The sequence below is a fragment of the Typopeltis vanoorti genome, chromosome 19, assembly GCF_054136105.1.
Source record: "Typopeltis vanoorti isolate ZY-2024b chromosome 19, IOZ_Tvanoo_1.0, whole genome shotgun sequence".
Classification (NCBI taxonomy): Eukaryota; Metazoa; Arthropoda; class Arachnida; order Uropygi; family Thelyphonidae; genus Typopeltis; species Typopeltis vanoorti.
Genome location: NC_143567.1, coordinates 59,798,895 through 59,817,621, shown reverse-complemented (window position 1 = coordinate 59,817,621; position 18,727 = coordinate 59,798,895). Strand labels below are relative to the sequence as shown.

The window sequence follows — 18,727 nt, the reverse complement described above, 5'->3', positions numbered from 1 at the left end:
AATCGCTCATCTCCTTGTGATTTTAACAAGTTACAACTAACCAACCAACTCATAACTATCTGGACACAGTCAGCATGCAATTAGTGAACTTCAGATTCTTCAGTTTTCTTCACATCTGTTAAAAATTTTGAGTGAGTAAATTTTTCAGCATTGGAAGAATGTATGCAAAAGCAGGTTGTGGGGAGGGAGGGGAAAATGGTACAGAAAAAGGGGTATATCCAATATTGGCCTCACCAGGGACTTATATACATATATCATAGCTAAATAATTCCTATAGATGAAGCTTTTTCAATTCAAACTATAGTATATTAACTTTATTAATTATCTTTCTTTGCCAGTATAATATGATACTTGAATTGCTCTATCATACCTTCATCTAATTCTTGACATGCATGCATGGGGTGTAAATAATGATGGTACTACATCAAAAAGTTACATCATTAATAACTTCCTATGGTTAATTTTTCTTCAAATTAGTCTTATGTGATATGTTAGCTCTGCTAACAACACATTCCTGAATGCTAAAAATTTTAAGTTCTCTCCTAACATCCCTGTTTTTAATATGATACTGCCACTGATGTCGCCTGTTCACTCCTTTAATTTTTCTCAGAACTCTCATACCTGGTCTTTGAGTGTTTTATTTATAACCCATCTCTCAGATGAATAAGTTAAAATTGGTTTGAACACAGTCTTGTATACAGCTAGTTTAGTTTTGACCGATTTCTCTCTTATTCCATACTTCCTACCAATACTACCTTTACTAATTCTGTTGCTTTTTTTTTTTTTTTCCTCCATAATTTGATTTGACGTATTTGTTGGAACATGGTGTTACTAATAATAATTCTGTCCTGAACAGAAATCTAGCAGTTACTTATCATTATTATTTGGAGGAAATGATTATCAGACATATAGCTATGCTTTAGGAAAATTTTTGCCTAAAGCTGAAATGTTTTACATGTTCTATAGTTCTCCATTCAGGATGCTTTTTTTTTTTTTTGCTTCTAATAGTTTTTTAATGCATAATTTTTTCTAAATTAACTCAACCAAAAATTTGGTTATGTTACATTGACATTTTTTATTTGGTCAGGAATAACGGATGAGTTAATTAATTTTAAAGGTTATATGAACATCTCGCATCCCAATATAAAAATTCACTCTTGAACTGGGAGAGCAGAAAAAAATTACCATTCCTTGATCCTTGTTGAACTAAAAGAAGAGCAAAAAGGGTTATCCTTTTTTGTATATAGAAAATCTACCACAACGGGAAGATTTTTAAATGCCACCTCACACCACCATATCAAGCACATGTGTGTGGGAATGAAAAATTATCAAATTAGTTTTTGTCAGATTTTATATTTTGATCTATGTATGTTTGTTCTAAATCTCTTTTTCATTATCTTTTTATCATGTTCTCATGCTAAGTATAACTTCAGCTGTCTGTGTTAATTTTCTAAAATATGTCTAACCACATGATCAATGAGCAATTTCCAAATATCACACTGTATCATTTCTTGGTTCCTATTGAGTGTGCCTTGTGAGTGAATGACCATAGTAGATTCTTTTATGTTGCAAGCCATGAAGTTGTCCTCTATCTAATGCATGGAGGTCCTATCCCATTCAGAGTTATGATGTGTGTGGGAATGAAAAATTAGGGCTGAGCTGTCTTTTCTCTGTTGTTATTAACATTTCCAAACTTCTATATGTCTGCCCTATGTAAGAAAGACCACAAGACTTGGAATATTATAAACCCTAGGATGTTTGTAGAAAGGGTTGTAGTTATTAGACAAATACAAGAAACCTTGTCAAGTCAAAATGGGCTTGAAAGCCACTCTTATGTCATGAGATGTGATCTAGAGAGAAAGCTGACCAATATAAGAGATGGAAAAGTTCTGTAGAGATTGTTGGGATTTTGTTGTGGAGCAGGAATAGAGAATGCTCATTCACAAGACACTCACTAGGAACCAAGAAACAATTCAGTGTGATATTTGGAAATCGTTCAGTAAATCTTTATACATGTCAGACTTTAACTTTTCAGCTAACCCACAAACTAGCTTCCACTCTCCACATGATTTCTGTTTCAACTTATATTATTGTAACGGTTCCTGCATGTTCTGTATTTTAGTTAATGTTATAGTTCATGTTAGCCTTTTATTGTATTTTTTATTCATCCTAACCCAGAAGATGCCATTAGTGTCTCTAGCAAAACTAGTTGGGTTTCATTTTTATTATTATGGCCAAATAAACCCCATGTATTTCTCTTTACAACAAATACTCATTGCTGTATTATTAGAAAGAATGTACAAGAACTTAATGCTAAAAATGTCATAAAATATCAAGGGGGAGTAGGTGAGGCCATTGAGCCCTAATTTTTTGAAGACTGCACAGCCAGTCATTAGCCGCTGACCCAAAGCTATCATTGATTTTAATAGGTATCGGGGGAAGAAAGTACAGCAAACTATCTCATGACCCTAACCATAACACCACACGATTGAAATAGTACATGTTGTTCTATGGTCAGTTTTCTTGAGTTGCAGAATTGAAAACCACCACCTTCCTATCCAGGTTCTAGGCCAAGTGGCCTGTTCCAGACAGAGTCCTTCTTCTTCTTGGTTGTCTCCTATTCCTTGTTCCTCTAGGATTATATGTTAAGATCTTTTTTGGTAATCTTTTTCTCTGCATTCTTGCTATATGGTCTAGCCAGTTTTTCCTATATTTAATCATTGAGTCTGTTATGGAATTAATTTTAAGATTTTTAATTATTTCACTACTTCTTTTTTTATCTAATAGGGTGAGTTTTTCTAAGGAATTTCATTTCTGCTGCCTGAATTCTCTGTATATCTCTTTCTCCAAAAATCCAGATCTCATTTCTATATAATAGTGTAGGTTTGGCTATTGTTTTGTAGACTCTAAGTTTTGTGTTTCTGTATGTAGTTAGGTTTAAAGGTTCTGTTAATTACTCCAGTGATTTTTATAAAGTTTATCATCTTAAAATCAATATCTATTTCATTTATGTAAGATAGTTTACAGCCTGAGTATTTAAAATTATTAACTTCAATTATTTTATTATTTATTACTATTTTACTTCTGACAGAGTTATTTCTGTGAAAAGCCATGACTTTAGTTTTCTCTGTTGACATTTCTAGGCCGTTGTATAATATTATTTGAGTTATAGATTGCTTTCTGTAGTTCGTCTTCAGTCTTTCCAAAGATAATCTGATCATCAGCAAAGAGTAGTATGTCTATTTTTGTATGTCGATTAATTTGAAATCCATTGTTTGATAATATTGTCCATATATATGTTAAATAATGTGGGTGATAAAGGACAGACAGCCTTGATGGGCTTCTCTATTTATTGGTTTCCAAGTTGATATGGTATCATTTTGCTTTATTGCTATTTCATTATTATGGTATATGTTCAATAGAGCATTGTATAGTTGGTTTGGAATGTAATATTCCTTTAGAGGTTCCCATAGTTTATTTCTCAGAATTTTGTCAAGTACTTTATATAATCAATTAAAGCTATGTTTGCAATATTGTATTCTCTATGCTTTTCTATAATTATTTTTAAAATAAAAGCTGAGTCTATACATGATCTTCCCTTACAGAATCCATTCTGTTCTTCTCCCAGCTGTGATTCTATATAGGATATTAATTTGTTGGTTAACATCTTTGCATGAATTTTATAACCTGTATTGAGGAGGCTGATGCCACAATAGTTATTGCAATCTGTTTTTTGTCCTTTTTTATAAATTGGGATCACTAGAGCTCTACCCTAGCTTTTTGGGGATTTTCCCTCTTTGTATATTTGGTTTATAAGTTTTAGAAATCTGGTATTAAATTCTTTACCTACAAATTTAATAAGTTTCGTGAAAACTCTAATTTCTGGCAGAAAATCCTACTTACTCATGCCAGATGTTAACTAACTTGGAAACTAGTTAAAAAAAAAAAAAGGCTTAGAAAATGTTCCCCTAGTTAGCGACTAGATGAACTAGAAATTTAGAACAGTTTTTCTTCAAGCAACCTGACATTATGGATACAAATGTAGTTTCCACAGAGCTGTAGCCCTGTGGAAATGCTGTTGATTTCATTCCAAAAGATAATATGTAATATTGTATCATATTGTCTTTTACAATTTTGGAATGTTTTACTTTTGTTTTTATTGATTACTTTTATTTATGAAATATCGAAACTTATAGTCACACAATTTTAGAATTGCAATGCTACTAATGTATATCATTCTTTAATGGGTAAATTTCACATATTCCACTTTACTAAGGATGACCACACATTCTGAAAATTGTTATTAGTGATATTCATAGTAATAGTGATACTAAACTACATCGGTGAGCAGGCAAAAATGTAAGAGAAGTTTTTCCTTCAAAATAAAGTATATTGTAATGATAAATTTGAAAAAGTAAATAACTTATTAGCTAAATTATCTGGATTAACAGATTAATTTGGAGTATGTCTAACTCAGATGTAAGAATATTACAAAATACTTTTGTTAACAGAACTGTGGATCTATTTACAGTACAAGCATACCTGGTGATATGGCATGTTAGGTTCCAGACCATCATCATACAATGAATCACTGCCCATTTTTCACTTGTAGATGCATGTAATGTTTTTAAGCAGCCATATGTGTACATAATTGATGCAAATGAAAAATCTGTGGATAACTAGTGTAATTTAAACAACTAAGTAGTGCAGCCTTTGTCAATGTTGGATACACCATTGTCACTAAATTTAATAATATCTTAGCATGTAATGTAATAGTCTTATGCATCTTCTTCTTTTCACTGGAGCAACAGCTTCCTTACTTTGACTTTTATCTGCCATTATTAGCAATGATAAAGTAAAATAATAGTTCTAAACAGTTTATAATTCACAGCAAAACACACAGATGTAGCAAATGACAATGTCATAAATAAGCTGAGTTCTCAAATACTGCACATTGTTTTATACACAGCATCGTATGAGCAGATTGTTGTAAAGCGAAGTGTCATAAGATGGGGTATTACTGCGAACTCCTCTCATTATAGTAGACTCATTGAAAATGGTCTGCCAAAGACTTAGCAGCGGTGCTTTCTTAAGGAAATTCACATAATGAATTTCTTTAAGGAAGCATAATTAGTATGACAAACTATTCCTTTGATCCTCAAAGGAACAGTTTGTCATTAGTTCACTCTCATGAGTTGGACTGTGTAGCTTCTTCCAGTTCAGGTTTTCTATGATAAGTATTTTGTCATAGCCATTGCTGAAGCTGACTGACATAACATTCTGTATATAATACATAGTCATAATTTTCTGTTTTATGGGTAGAGTATATAATAGTAATTATACATTTTATTTAAATAGGATAATCGATTTGTTCCTGGAGGAGGTGCAACGGAGATTGAATTAGCCAAACAAATTATTTCCTATGGTGAGGTGAGAATCTCAACAGACATTTAAAAACTTAAAAACTGCTTTTTTTTTTTTTAAAGAAAAATAAGTTCTCAAGTCAAATATGCAATTAAATATGAATGCATCTTTTCTTTTCTTAGGTTCTTCCAGGTTTAGAACAATATTCTGTTAAAAAATTTGCAGAAGCTTTAGAAGCCATGCCACGTGCCTTGTCTGATAATTCGGGTATCAAGGTAAGTTGATAATGTTTATGTCTGAGGCCTCACATTTTTTCTTTAAAATTCTTTGAAAGTTCAGACCTGTTTCTTAATATGGACTACATATACCATTAATAGTGAAAATTTTGGATATCCTTGTTTCTTTATTAAAAATGTTTTTATTAACACTACACATTTGAAGTTGCAAAACTTATAGTACAACAGTGCCATGTAGACAAGTAGAAAAAAGAAGGGACCTATTAACATGTGTCTTGAATATCTGGAGGTTGTAGTTCTTTTTGGAAAACTGAAGAAGACTATTCCATAAAATAGTTGGAATGATGGAGGATAATGATTCATTAGGTTTGGAGCAAGGCCGTGAATGGATGGTGACCAGCAACTGATCGAGAAAAGATGAGAAAGGATGGAAGCCTGACTAATACCCTATCTATATACATAGATAGGGTATTAGTCAGGCTTCCCTATCTATAGATATAGATAGGGTATTTCATATCTATATTTTATAGATATGAAAATATCTATAAAACACACATAAAGCAGAAATAGAATATCTGCATGAAATTGACTGGATTGCCCATTTCTGGGTGATCTTGGTGTGACGTCCCAAACACCTAAAGTTGGATAGATTTGAGATTAGTATAAGGTAAATAGCTATACAAGTCAGTAGTATTTTCTTGAGAAGAAAAGAACAAATTTTTTGAGTAGATGAAGAAGCTAAATGAATACATTTTTGTGCCAGGAAAGGCTCTAAACAAGAAAAATTTCATTTTAACTGGAGACTTAGATGTTATCAAAGTTCAGAGAATCAAAATGAGATTTTGCAAGAAATAAGTAGCAGTGCATTTAGAAGCTTAGAAGTTTACAAAGTTGTCCACACTTCACTGGAGACTGGCAAGAAGATTAATGTAAACATTGCTTATGAAAGATTTTGAAGCTTGGAATGTTTATCAGAGCATTAGGTTTTAGCAAAGTTACTTGCATAAATCTTTCTGTTAAGAAATTATGTTCTTGGTTTCATCCTTATTTTACCTAAGTGTAACAAAACAAAAGTTTGTACATTTAAAAAAAAACTTAACATGAGGCTGAAATGTATAATTTCAAGTATCTTTCAAAACTCATTGAAAAAACTTTTTCCAATTTGTGTTATTGTGATAATATGCTAGTACACTATATGAAAACGTGACTTCTGCTCTCAAGATAGCTCCTATGCCACAATAAATGTTATCAGAAAATGCCTACCATGGAGGAGAGCAAGTTCCTGCTTACCACTGAGAAAAGTTTGTAAGGTTGTCCTTACCCTCACTAAAGAGACCTAGTAATAACCCACAAGGGATCTCTTCAGATCAATCATAAGGTTCTGTTAAATCCTAATAATTGTTGAACCTCAGCAACAGGTTTGATTAAATTGTCTGCTTCAATAAAGATCAAAACTTATCTGAGTAGTTACTTGCACTATAATACATGAGTTACTTTGAGAAAAATAAGGATGCAAACAAGAATACAACTTCTTATTAAGTTACCATAAATTACAAAGTTTTGACAAATGAAGAAAATATACTTCTGTGCTGTGAATATGATTTAATGTCAATGGGAGAAGGTAATTGATATCTAGGAGGAAGAGAATGTGTTAAAATACCGAGCACTGGTGGGGAAATCGGAAAAAGAGGAATCAACAAATAGAATGTAGTGCACAATTGAGCTAATTAATTAGAGATCCAGCTGCAAATGATAAAAGGCTGACCATGAGATAATCAGCCATCCACCATTTGTGAAAGCCTTTACAAATGGTGGATGGCTGATATCCTTGAATGTCTGGAATGACCACATAAGTTTCTCCAAACCTTTTCATTGTTTTGTATTCCCAAGTTTAGACACAAAAAATTACTTTTACCATCTTTTTTACAATGCTGAATATAGGCTCACTTCCATGCTGTAAAGTACGTGTCAGGTGAGTATAATAGATTGTAAAGATGATATGTAATAGCTGATTTTTCAGCATAGGTTTGAACACAGTGGAGCTATCATGACTGGAAGGGTTGTTAGTATTTAGACTATTCAAGGATTTTGTGATATCTGATGAAAGTTCAGAGATTTGCAGCAAATCTTTTTTGGTATAGTGGGAGGTGATTTTCCTCAGTCATTATGCAAATCAGATTTGGATTTAGCAGTGACTACCCCAACAAGTTTCAAGTAGAATGAGAAATGGAAGACAGTTCCAACAGTTTATTTACTGCATAAATTCCAAATGTCTATGACAAAGCAAGTTTTGTCATAGACATTTGGATTCCGATAATTTCATGTGGTTCCCACTCATGAAATTATTGGGAAACCTGCAGTACATTTGTACTGTAGGTGGCCTAAGGAAAGAAGGTATTATTAATGTTATGGAAGGTTTGGCATCTTCCTCCATTAGGAGAAAATTTTAAATGTACCTCAGCCAAAGCATATGAATATAGTAGAGCAGCTAAGCTCTAAATTTCCTGTTAATCTCACTAAACAAAAGAAGCTTTCTACATCTTGTAGTTCAGATTCAATTTAGACTGTCAAAAAGGAAGTAGATAGTGAATTTAAAATTAAAATCTTTTGCCATAGCACAGGAAAATATACAGGAGTCATATAACTCTGAGAGGTCAGGACCATCGCAGACTAGAGGAAGTAAGTGAAAGATTTTCTGGAAAGGGACAAATCAGATGTTACAAATGCAATAGTTTGACACACTTCAAAAATTTGTTTTATGGATTTGAGTTGCCTAGACAAAATCGAAACACTCCCAAAATCCTTCTAATCTCTCTTTAAACATAGTATACAAAAACAGGCTAAGTCAAAACCTTGTTCTCCAAAAGTTTTATGCCCTAATCAGTCTCAAAGCTTTCTGGCTTCAAAGATTTTAACTACCTTAGTATTTTCAGAAATAAGAACCCTTAAATATGGTAAAAGGTTTTGTTGCAGGTATTCCTTGTAAAATGTTGTTCGATACAGGTGCTTTTACTTCAATAGTGATCTAGGAATTCTTTTCCTTAAGGATATTTATCAGCATGAAGTTAATATACTGGATACAGATAGAAATTAAAAAGGAATTTTTAGTCAGGAGATTGAAGCTATTCAAAAATTGCCTCTTACTCTAGATTTTAATTTTAAGAAAGTTATCTTATGTCTTAGTTTCTCCTTCCATATCCAGTAATAGTTTTGATATTTCGCTTGGAGAAGAGTTCTTATTGTTGTACCATTATGGTTGCTGCTATGAATCAGGTACTTTGACTTTATTAGAACCGGAATATCAAAAGTCTTCTTATGCAGCTACATTTTCCTCTGATTCTTGATCCCTGAGGTTTGTTCTTTTGAAGCAGAAAATAAGGAATCTTCAGAATTTTTAAGTGAGGATTCTATTCCATTGGAGGATTTCTTACAAAAATTTTATCATCAAAATTTTAATGATATCACTGTTGCATAATGTAAATAAAGTTCATAATGGTTGCCAAGGAAACGTACAAAATACAAGTTACAGCCATTCAGCATTGAAGTCCGACAGGTCTTAGCAAGCAAAGTGTTGGCAGGTGCGCACATTCAAGTGATCAGGATTTTACAAGTCCAGTAAGCATCGGCAGGAACATGTTATGACTCGTTCACTGTATAACACTATAAATACATGAACCATATGAAATCAGTTTTAGATGGTTTTTGAATTGTGTGACAAGCAGTTAGCAATTTGATGTAGTGCATATTCGATACCTAGTTGGTACCTTACACGGATTACACACAAAGCAAATATTGTTGTTCCAATAAAACAGCAGGTTTCACATAAGTATTTTTATACCTTTTCATGTAAAAAGAATTTGATTTAGGTATGTGAGAAATTGCATTCCGGTAATTTTAACTTTTTTACAGATTATCATGGCTGAACTGAAGAAGAAATGTAGGCAATATAATATCGAATATTATATTGCCTACGTTATATTCTTGCCTACAGAATATTATATTGTCCCCCACCCCCCCAGTTCCAGGCTGGTAGGCCGACTTGACAAAAAATGTTACAAAAACAGACTTATAATTTTATATTATAGGGTAGATATATATATATATTTTTTGTTGTTGTTTTTGTGTTTTCATGGGAATATTTTTGGAGTAGGAATAATGGAAGTAAGGGTGAAGGACTTATGTACGATCCTAAATAGTAGAGAGTGTCCAAACTCCTGCTTAGGATATCTTTCTTCTGCAAAATAAACATTGGCTTGAAAACATATTATACACCAGCAATAATTCTAAACAGTTCTCATTATTTTTTGAAAGCTTTCCTGAAGGGGTGAGACTATAGTAGAGCTGCTCTTCATCACATTTAATTTCATATAGTAACATAATTTTATCATCATCATCAAATTCCTGCCATGTACCCTGAAGGGGTGTACAGGATATGATAGTACTACATGAAAAAAATTACATCTTTATTAATTTCCTATCTACAATTTTCCTCCAAATCAGTCTGTTACTTGTTAAGACTCCAACATTATCAGATCTTTATATTTCTATCGTCTAAAGCACTTTGTACTGTATCAATCCACCTATATCTTGGTCTTCCTCTGGGTCGTTTTGCTGCCAACATGGCAGAGAACACTTGTTTTGCTAATCTTTCCTCGCCCATTCTGTTTAAGCGACCATACCACCTGAGATTAGCTCTGCTAACGCATTCCTGGATGCTGACAATGTCAAGTTCTTTCCTAATATCCTCGTTTTTAATATGATATTGTCATTGATGCCATCTGTTCATGCCTATAATATTTCTCAGGACTCTCATATCTGTGGTCTCTAGCTTTGGTCAAGTGTTTTACTTCTGACCCAGCTCTCAGATCCATAAGTTAAAACTGGTTTGAACACTGTCTTGTATACAGCTAATTTAGTGTTCTGACTAATTTCTCTCTTATTCCATATGAATTTATTCAATTGACTTCCCACCATACCAGCTTTGCTGATTCTGTTTCTATTTCTATATTTAATTTACTGTTTTCAGTAAAAATCATGCCTAAATAGCTGAAATGTTTTACTTGTTCCACAGGTTCTCCATTCACAACACAGCTGACATTTTCAATGATTCTGCCTATTTTCATTGTCTTTGTCTTTCTATTGCTGACCTTCATACCATATCTATTACAACAGCTATTCAATTTAGTCAGAGAATCTTGCAGACTTGTAGCAGATTTATTTAGGAGTATAACATCATCCGCATAAAGCAAAGAGCTGACATTAACATCTCCAATTTTGATATCATGTTTAATACCACTTTCCTTCATAATGTGATCCATATAGATAATGAATAACAGAGGGGATAATGTACATCCTTGTCTCACACCAGATTTAACATTAAACCATCTTCCTGTACTTCCTTCGATTCTAACTGCTGACTTACAACTCAAAAAAGGACTAAGTTTTGCTTGATATAATGCTCCATTGACACCATATAACTGTACAGTATTGAATAGCTTCTCTCTTGGCACCTTGTGATATGCCTTTTCCAGATAGACAAAATTTAAATACAGATCTTTGTTATATTCCCATGCTTTCTGAACTATTTGTCGTAAAGTGAAGATCAGATCCTGACAGCCTCTATTTGGCCTGAATCCAGCTTGTTCTTCACCAAGCTTTTCTTCCACAATTCTTCTCAACCGTTTCTCAAGTATACTTGCATAGATCTTGCCAGGAACACTCAGTAGGGAAATACCTCTGTAATGCTCTTTTCTCGAAATTTTCCCAAAATATTTTTGTATGTCTCACAATCATTTCCTACTCTGCTATTTAGATCCCCAACAAGGACCAACTTTTCCTTTTTCATTGTGTCAGTTGCTTTTTCTAAAGCCTCAAAAAATTCCTCCATTTCTACCTTAGTAGAACCTTCTGTGGGACCATAGGCACAAATAAGTCTCATTGTCCAGTTCCCCATTCTCATATTTGCCCACATTACTCTACTTGAGACTGACTGCCATTCAAGGAGATTAGCCTCGTATTTAGTGTTGAATACAATGGCCACTCTTTCTTTTCCTTGATTGTCATTGCCTGAATGTAACATTTTGTATTTATTGCTCAGAAAGATCTCACCAGTTTTGGTCTTTTTTTGTTTCAGTCACCCCCATTATGTCGATCTGGTACTTATCTAATTCCTCAGCTAGCTCCGTTTCTTTGCCATTCAGACTTCTTATGTTGACAGTACCGATCTTTAACTCTGGTGATGTTGAGTTGGGGTTTGTTTTCAGATTTGTTCCAGTAGCTGACTTTTCGCTGTTCACTCTGGTTCCCTGGTGAAAACAACGGGGGCCTTGTTTAACCGGTCAACGCCCCAGCTGGCATGAAATTTTGTCATGTTGTACTATCATTCTATAGTTTGGTTTAACCAATAAGAATACAGTTTGGTCGGCTAAATCCCAAATTGCCAGCCCATCCTCGTCCATTCAGTATCCAAGTAGATACCCAACAGGGTGCACCACGAGAAGGTGAGGATTGGACATTAGGTCAGAAGCCCTGGTCAGTTCTCCGCATTCCTTTAAAGGCTATGTGGAGGTCTCCTCTCAGTTATACAGTTTTGACCTTTAAGCACATAATTTTATATCATCAAATAACCTTATTATTGTGGATTTTAATTTTGAGACCAGCCTTCCCCTACTACTCAAAGAATAAGTCGTGGAAACCGAAATGTACCAGTGTCATTTAGCCACACTAGTGCATTTGAAAAATTGCATCTTGTGATACAAGATTTTAAAATGTCACCTTTGAGGCCTAATCTCAGAAAAGGCAACATAAGCATATGTTTTACTTTTGACATCTTGTTTTTTTAATCCATTGCATTCTCAAATATTAAGTAATAATGGATGGACATATTTAAACAAACTGTGGATTTGATAAGTTTTCCTAATCATTAATCTTCTATTGTTTCAAATTTATTTTTTAGTCAGTTCATCCATTGTTTTAAAATAGCATACCACTCAAAAATGGAATGCGTAACTTTTCAAAAGTTGCACTTTTTCCATTTTTAAGTAGGATGTGATCCTAGTATACTGTTCTAAATATAACAGTGCATTTAGAACAGTACACCTGGATTAGGCACATATTTACATAAAACATGTTTTAACTCAATCTCGTATGAGGTGCTATCAAAATGTTTGTGGAATTTGAATAGCATGTGATCCGGTTGTAGTGTGACCTTGTGCCACTATAAGGGGGTAAGCAGTACCCTTTGTGAAACAGTATGCAGCAGCCATCAAGCTGAGAGGCTGGATTCTTGGATTATATGCATTTTAGTGGTTTGGTGATTATATTCTCCAACTGAAATGGTGGATTTTAAGGAGCAAAGAATCTGCATCAAATTTTGTTTCATCCTCAAAAAAACTGCTGCAGATACCAGCAAATGCTTAAGGAAGCATTTGGTGATAATGCTATGAGCCAAAGCAAAACTTTTTTGTGGTACAAGCACTTTAAGGATGGACAAACGTATATCAATGATGATGAGCATTCTGGACCACTGTTGACAAGCACAACACCAGAAAACATTCAAAGTGCATGAGACTATCCTTGCACCTTGCAGATCATAGGCAAACTATCCATGGTGTTTTTTGAGATCATAGAACTGTTGTACAAGACTGTTCAAAGCATTTTGTCAGACGTTTTGAACACAAGAAGCACTGCTACAAAAGTTTGTGTTGAAGCTGTTGAGCAACAACCAGAAAGAGCATTGTGGTGCTCTCTGCAGGGAGCTCAAAGATCAAACCAGAGATGACTCCAACTTTAGCTTCAAGGTCATAATCAGTGATGAATCATGGGTTTTACAGTTATGATCCTGAGACAAAGTAGCAGTAATCACCAAATTTATCAAAGGTGAAAAAAGTGTATCAAGTTTGCAGCAATGTCAAGTCAATATTATTTTGATATTCAAAGCAATGTTTACAAGGAATCCCCCCCCCCCTGGTCAAACGGTCAACAGCAAATTTTACTGTGAGGTTTTGAAGTGGCTAAGGGAGAGAATTCAGCACAAATGTTTAGACAACTAGAAGAAAGGCGACTGGGTTTTTCATACATGACATGCCTACCCACACATCACTCATAGTTTAATAGTTCTTGGCTTCCAAAAACAAAACTCATTCCTCTCTCCCACTTGTCTAAGCTTGCCTCCTGTGCCTTTTTTCTCAAAGGTGAAATTCTGGCTGAAAGGATGTCATTTTGACAAAATTGAGATCATGCAGAATTGCAGAAGTTGCTCAACACAGTCACACTTGGGGACTTTCCAGGGATGCATGAAGTCATGATCATGGAGAAACCACTTCAGTTGCTGTATACATGCCGAAAGGAACTGCTACGAAGGAGACAATGGAAACTAGGAATTAGTTTTTTTTTAATAGTCTAATTCCTCAAACTTTTTAGTAGCACCTTATGGGTATGTATCACTGTAATGGGAGGATTGACTTACAGTTGCACAACAATTTGCCTGGTCAAGTATGTAATGTTAAAGAGTTTTTTTGAGCTTATTTCTTATAATTATGATCTCATCAGTGATTGTTGGATTATCAAATAGCTATGATGTTTTCATATTTGTAGACAACAGAATTGATTTCAAAGTTGTACAGTGCCCATCAAGAAGGAAACAAAAACATTGGAGTTGATATTGAGGTAAGACTTTTTTTTTATATTTTTTTTTTATGGATACAGAATTTTAAAATGTCACAAAAAGTGTTGAAAATATTGTGCTTTGGTTACAATATCTTTCCCCAACTCTCCTAATAAGCAAATTTAGCATAAGTTGGTTTAGTTATGTTTGATTATTATTTGGTGTACAGGCAGTTCCCAGGTTTACAGGTTCTTTTGTTCAAGTATCAACAAAAAATCGAAAATATGAATGTTAATTCAAATAAATAAATGCTAAACATTCACAAACAGCATTTTGAACACACAGTTATACAATTCCATAATACTGTTGCATTCAGGCAGACAAGAACATCTTACCGACTTACATGATATAAAGCAGTTACCATGCTGATGTTACAAAGAGCGGTTATGTTGGTTCTCATTTTCACTATCTTGTCTTATTTCACATTTACCTGTCTTATTAATATTGTAAGTAGACCAAAACAAATTAATATTATGGAGAGTAATGTTAATAAAAAGAAACAGTGGAGATGAAGCATTGAGTCTGCTTTTTGATGATGAACAATAAACATTCTTTAACATTTGTATGACGTGAATAATTTCTGTATTATAATTGCTTGATTTTAAAGGCTGTGTTTTCATTTCTTCAGATAAATAAATATTTAAGCATAAACTATCTTTTTGTTCACCTTTTAACTCACTTTTAAAATTAAGTCTATGGAAAATCAGTTCTAGCTTTACAATCTAGGAACAAATTAATAACTCATAAATATCAGGAAATACCTGTATAGCAGAAAATCACCATAGTGGCTGTTATGTAGGAAACATGTATGCTTCGACTTCTTCCACAGTACATGTCAGATTGCACATTTTAAATGTACTGGTGAACCATATAGCACAATATAAACATAAAAGTACTGTTTAGTAGTAATAACAAACATTTTTGCATTATTGTTATATGATAGTACATGAAAGCTGGTGTAAGTTTTGATTTTTATGGATATGGATGGACAGTCCCTTGTGGTTCAGTAAGCACCACCTATGTGTAAATGTGTGCAACTTGTTTTGTGTTAAAAGTATTTTTAATTGCACCATCTCATAAGATCAGTTTAAATGAATGTGAACTGGGATTAAAATAAAATATTTGGCTTTTATAAATATGCAAGCCTATCTTGATTAATAAACTTGGTAATATATGGATAGTTCATGTGTTGCTGACACTACTCATGAATCCTGGTAGGTGCTACGGTATGGTATTCTCTATATCATTGAAAACTTCAGTCGAGCGTTTCAGTTTTGTTATTTGTGGATCAGTAAAAAATACTTTCATTTGGATGAAGAAACATTTGCTTCAAATATGAAAATCCATCATCATCATGCTTGTCAAGGATTTAGGCCTAAAGTGGCCTGTTCCAGCCTCCAAAGTCACAGTTGAATCTCTTAAGAGGACATCCTGGGTTTCTTTTTTTTCCTAGTGGTTTGTAATTTAAGGCTTGTTTTGGTAATCTTTCTGTTTTCATTCTTTCAATGTGTTCCATCCATTCATGTTTATATTTTTTAATTTTTTCTATTACTGATTCCTGGTTTAATTCTTTCATAATTTCTTCATTTCTTTTGTGATCAAATAGAGTATACTTTACATTTTTTCTCAAATTTCATTTCACTGTTGTTAATCTTTGTCTTTTTGTTTTATTGTCCAGATTTCGCTTTCATACAATAGGACTGTCAGGATTAATGTATTGTATACTTTTAGTCTGGTTTGTTTTTGAACTAGGTTAGGTTTAAATATAGTTAATTACACCAGTTATTTTTAAATATTTTGCAATTTTTAGGTTTATATCTTTTTCATATAGTGCAATATGTAATCATACATCCCAGATATTTTAGTTCTTACTGGATCTTGTCCTTTAAAGGCCATCGTTTTCGATTTTTTTTTTTTTTTTTTTTTTTTCCTGTTGATATTATCATTCCATAATCTTTGGCTATCTCATTTAAATTTAAAATATCTTTCTTTTAGTTATCTTCAGAATCTGTAATTATTATTTTGTCATCAGCAAAAAGGAGTGTGTTCACAATAGGAGAAAGTTTAATACCTTGATGGATATTTTTATTTCATTAGATCATCTTCAAATTCCTGACAGGTACCCTGAAGGGGTGTACAGGATATGATAGTACTACATGAAAAATTTACATCATTACTAACTTCCTATCTATAATTTTCCTCCAAATCAGTCTGTTACTTGTCAAGACTCCAACATTATCAGATCTTATATTTCTATCATCTAAGGCACTTTGTACCATATCAATCCACCTATATCTTGGTCTTCCTCTAGGTCGTTTTTCCTGCCAACCTGGCAGAGAACACTTGTTTTGCTAATCTTTCCTCGCCCATTCTAAGTGATCATACCACCTGAGATTAGCTCTGCTAACGCATTCCTGGATGCTGACAATGTCAAGTTCTTAACTATTATATCCTCGTTTTTTATATGGTATTGCCATTGATGCCATCTGTTCATGCCTCTAATCTTTCTCAGGACTCTCATATCTGCGGTCTCTAGTCTTTGGTCAGGTGTTTCACTTCTGACCCAGCTCTCAGATCCATAAGTTAAAACTGGTGTGAACACTGTCTTGTATACAGCTAATTTAGTGTTCTGACTAATTTCTCTCTTATTCCATATGAATTTGTTGAGTTGGCTTCCTACCATACAAACTTTGATGATTCTGTTATCTATTTCCATATTTAATTTACCATCTTCACTAAAAATCATGCCTAAGTAGCTGAAATGTTTTACTTGTTCCACAGGTTCTCCATTCACAACGCAGTTGACATTTTCAATGATTCTGCCTATTTTCATTGTCTTTGTCTTTTTATTGCTGACCTTCATACCATATCTATTACAACAGTTATTCAATTTAGACAAGACATCTTGCAAACTTGTAGCAGATTTATTTAATAGTATACCATCGTCCGCATAAAGCTAAGCGCTGACATTAACATTTCCGATTCTGATATCATTTTTAATACTTTACTTTATAATGTGATCTATATAGATAATGAATAACAGAGGGGGATAATGTACATCCTGGACACCAGATTTAACATTAAACCATTTCCCTGTACTTCCTTCAATTCTAACTGCTGACTTACAACTCAAATAAAGACTAAGTATTGCTTGATATAATGCTCCATTGACACCATATAACTGTACAGTATTGAATAGCTTCTCTCTTGGCACCTTGTGATATGCCTTTTCCAGATAGACAAAATTTAAATACAGATCTTTGTTATATATTCCCATGCTTTCTGAACTGTTTGTCGTAAAGTGAAGATCAGATCCTGACAGCCTCTATTTAGCCTGAATCCAGCTTGTTCTTCACCAAGCTTTTCTTCCACAATTCTTCTCAACCGTTTCTCAAGTATACTTGCATAGATCTTGCCAGGAACACTCAGTAGGGAAATACCTCTGTAATTCTCACATTCAGTTTTATTTCCCTTTTTATATATGGGTACTATGAGAGCTCTACTCCAATCATCGGGAATTTGTCCCTCTGTCCAGGCCTTTTGAACTATGCAGTGCATAGTTCAAAAGACTTTTATACCACCATACTTCAGCATTTCTAGTCAAATATCATCTACTCCTGCTGCCTTTCCACATTTCAAGCCTTTGATGGCTTTTTCTACTTCAAGTATGGATATGTATTCCTGACTGCATGCATGGTCAGTGTTTTTTATCACTGTGCTATCATCACTGCTTGTTTCATTTAGCAGTTTTTTAAAGTAATTACTCCATACTTCAAGGATATCTTTTTCTCCTGTTTTCATGTCACCTTTATCATCTCTAACTCCTTTTAGAGGCACTCTTGCCTCCGTTTCTAAGCTTCTTTAACAACCTCCAGAATATCTTACCACCTTCTTGATATTTATTTTCTATGTTCTTGCCAAAGTCCTCCCATGACTTTTGTTTAGCTAGTTTTACACAGTGTTTTGCTTTCACACAGTTGTCTCTGTATTCTCTAAGAGCAAAAGCTGACTTATTTGCCAGGAACTTTTGATATGCTTTCTTCTTTTCCTTCACTGCCTCTTTAACTTCCTGTGTCCACCATGGAGTTCTGATTTTTCTATCCTTGCAGACAACCCCACCACATGCCTCTCTGGCTGAATCAATCAGTGTTTTCTTCAAGGCTTGCCACTGAATCTCCAAGGTTTGGTTCCTGTTCTCAAATTCTTTCATTTTTTTCTTCAATAATCTTTGTGTATAGCCTTCAGTTCCCATCTGAGAGCTGCTCAACTTTTATTCGCTTTAAAACTTTCTTACATGTTATTATTTTCAATATGAAATTCAAGTTCATCCTACTCAAGCCTAAATAGTGATCGCTTCCAATTTCAAATCCTCTGTAGACTCTGGTGCCCTGCACCAGGGAGAAAACATCACTATAGTCCAGCACTTCCCAAACTGTGGGCCGCAGCCCCCTTGGAGGCCGTA

At 33.8% G+C, this 18,727-nt stretch overlaps 1 protein-coding gene across 1 annotated transcript in view; it reads left to right on the top strand.

The window, feature by feature from the left end:
* Positions 1 to 18,727, top strand: part of LOC150096155 (T-complex protein 1 subunit theta-like) — a 176,128-nt gene that overhangs the window by 143,980 nt on the left and 13,421 nt on the right. The window contains exons 13-15 of the mRNA XM_090409473.1: positions 5,359 to 5,430; positions 5,547 to 5,639; positions 14,196 to 14,267. Of these exons, the coding sequence (XP_090265599.1) occupies positions 5,359 to 5,430; positions 5,547 to 5,639; positions 14,196 to 14,267 (237 nt within the window). The remainder of the gene's footprint in view (positions 1 to 5,358; positions 5,431 to 5,546; positions 5,640 to 14,195; positions 14,268 to 18,727) is intronic.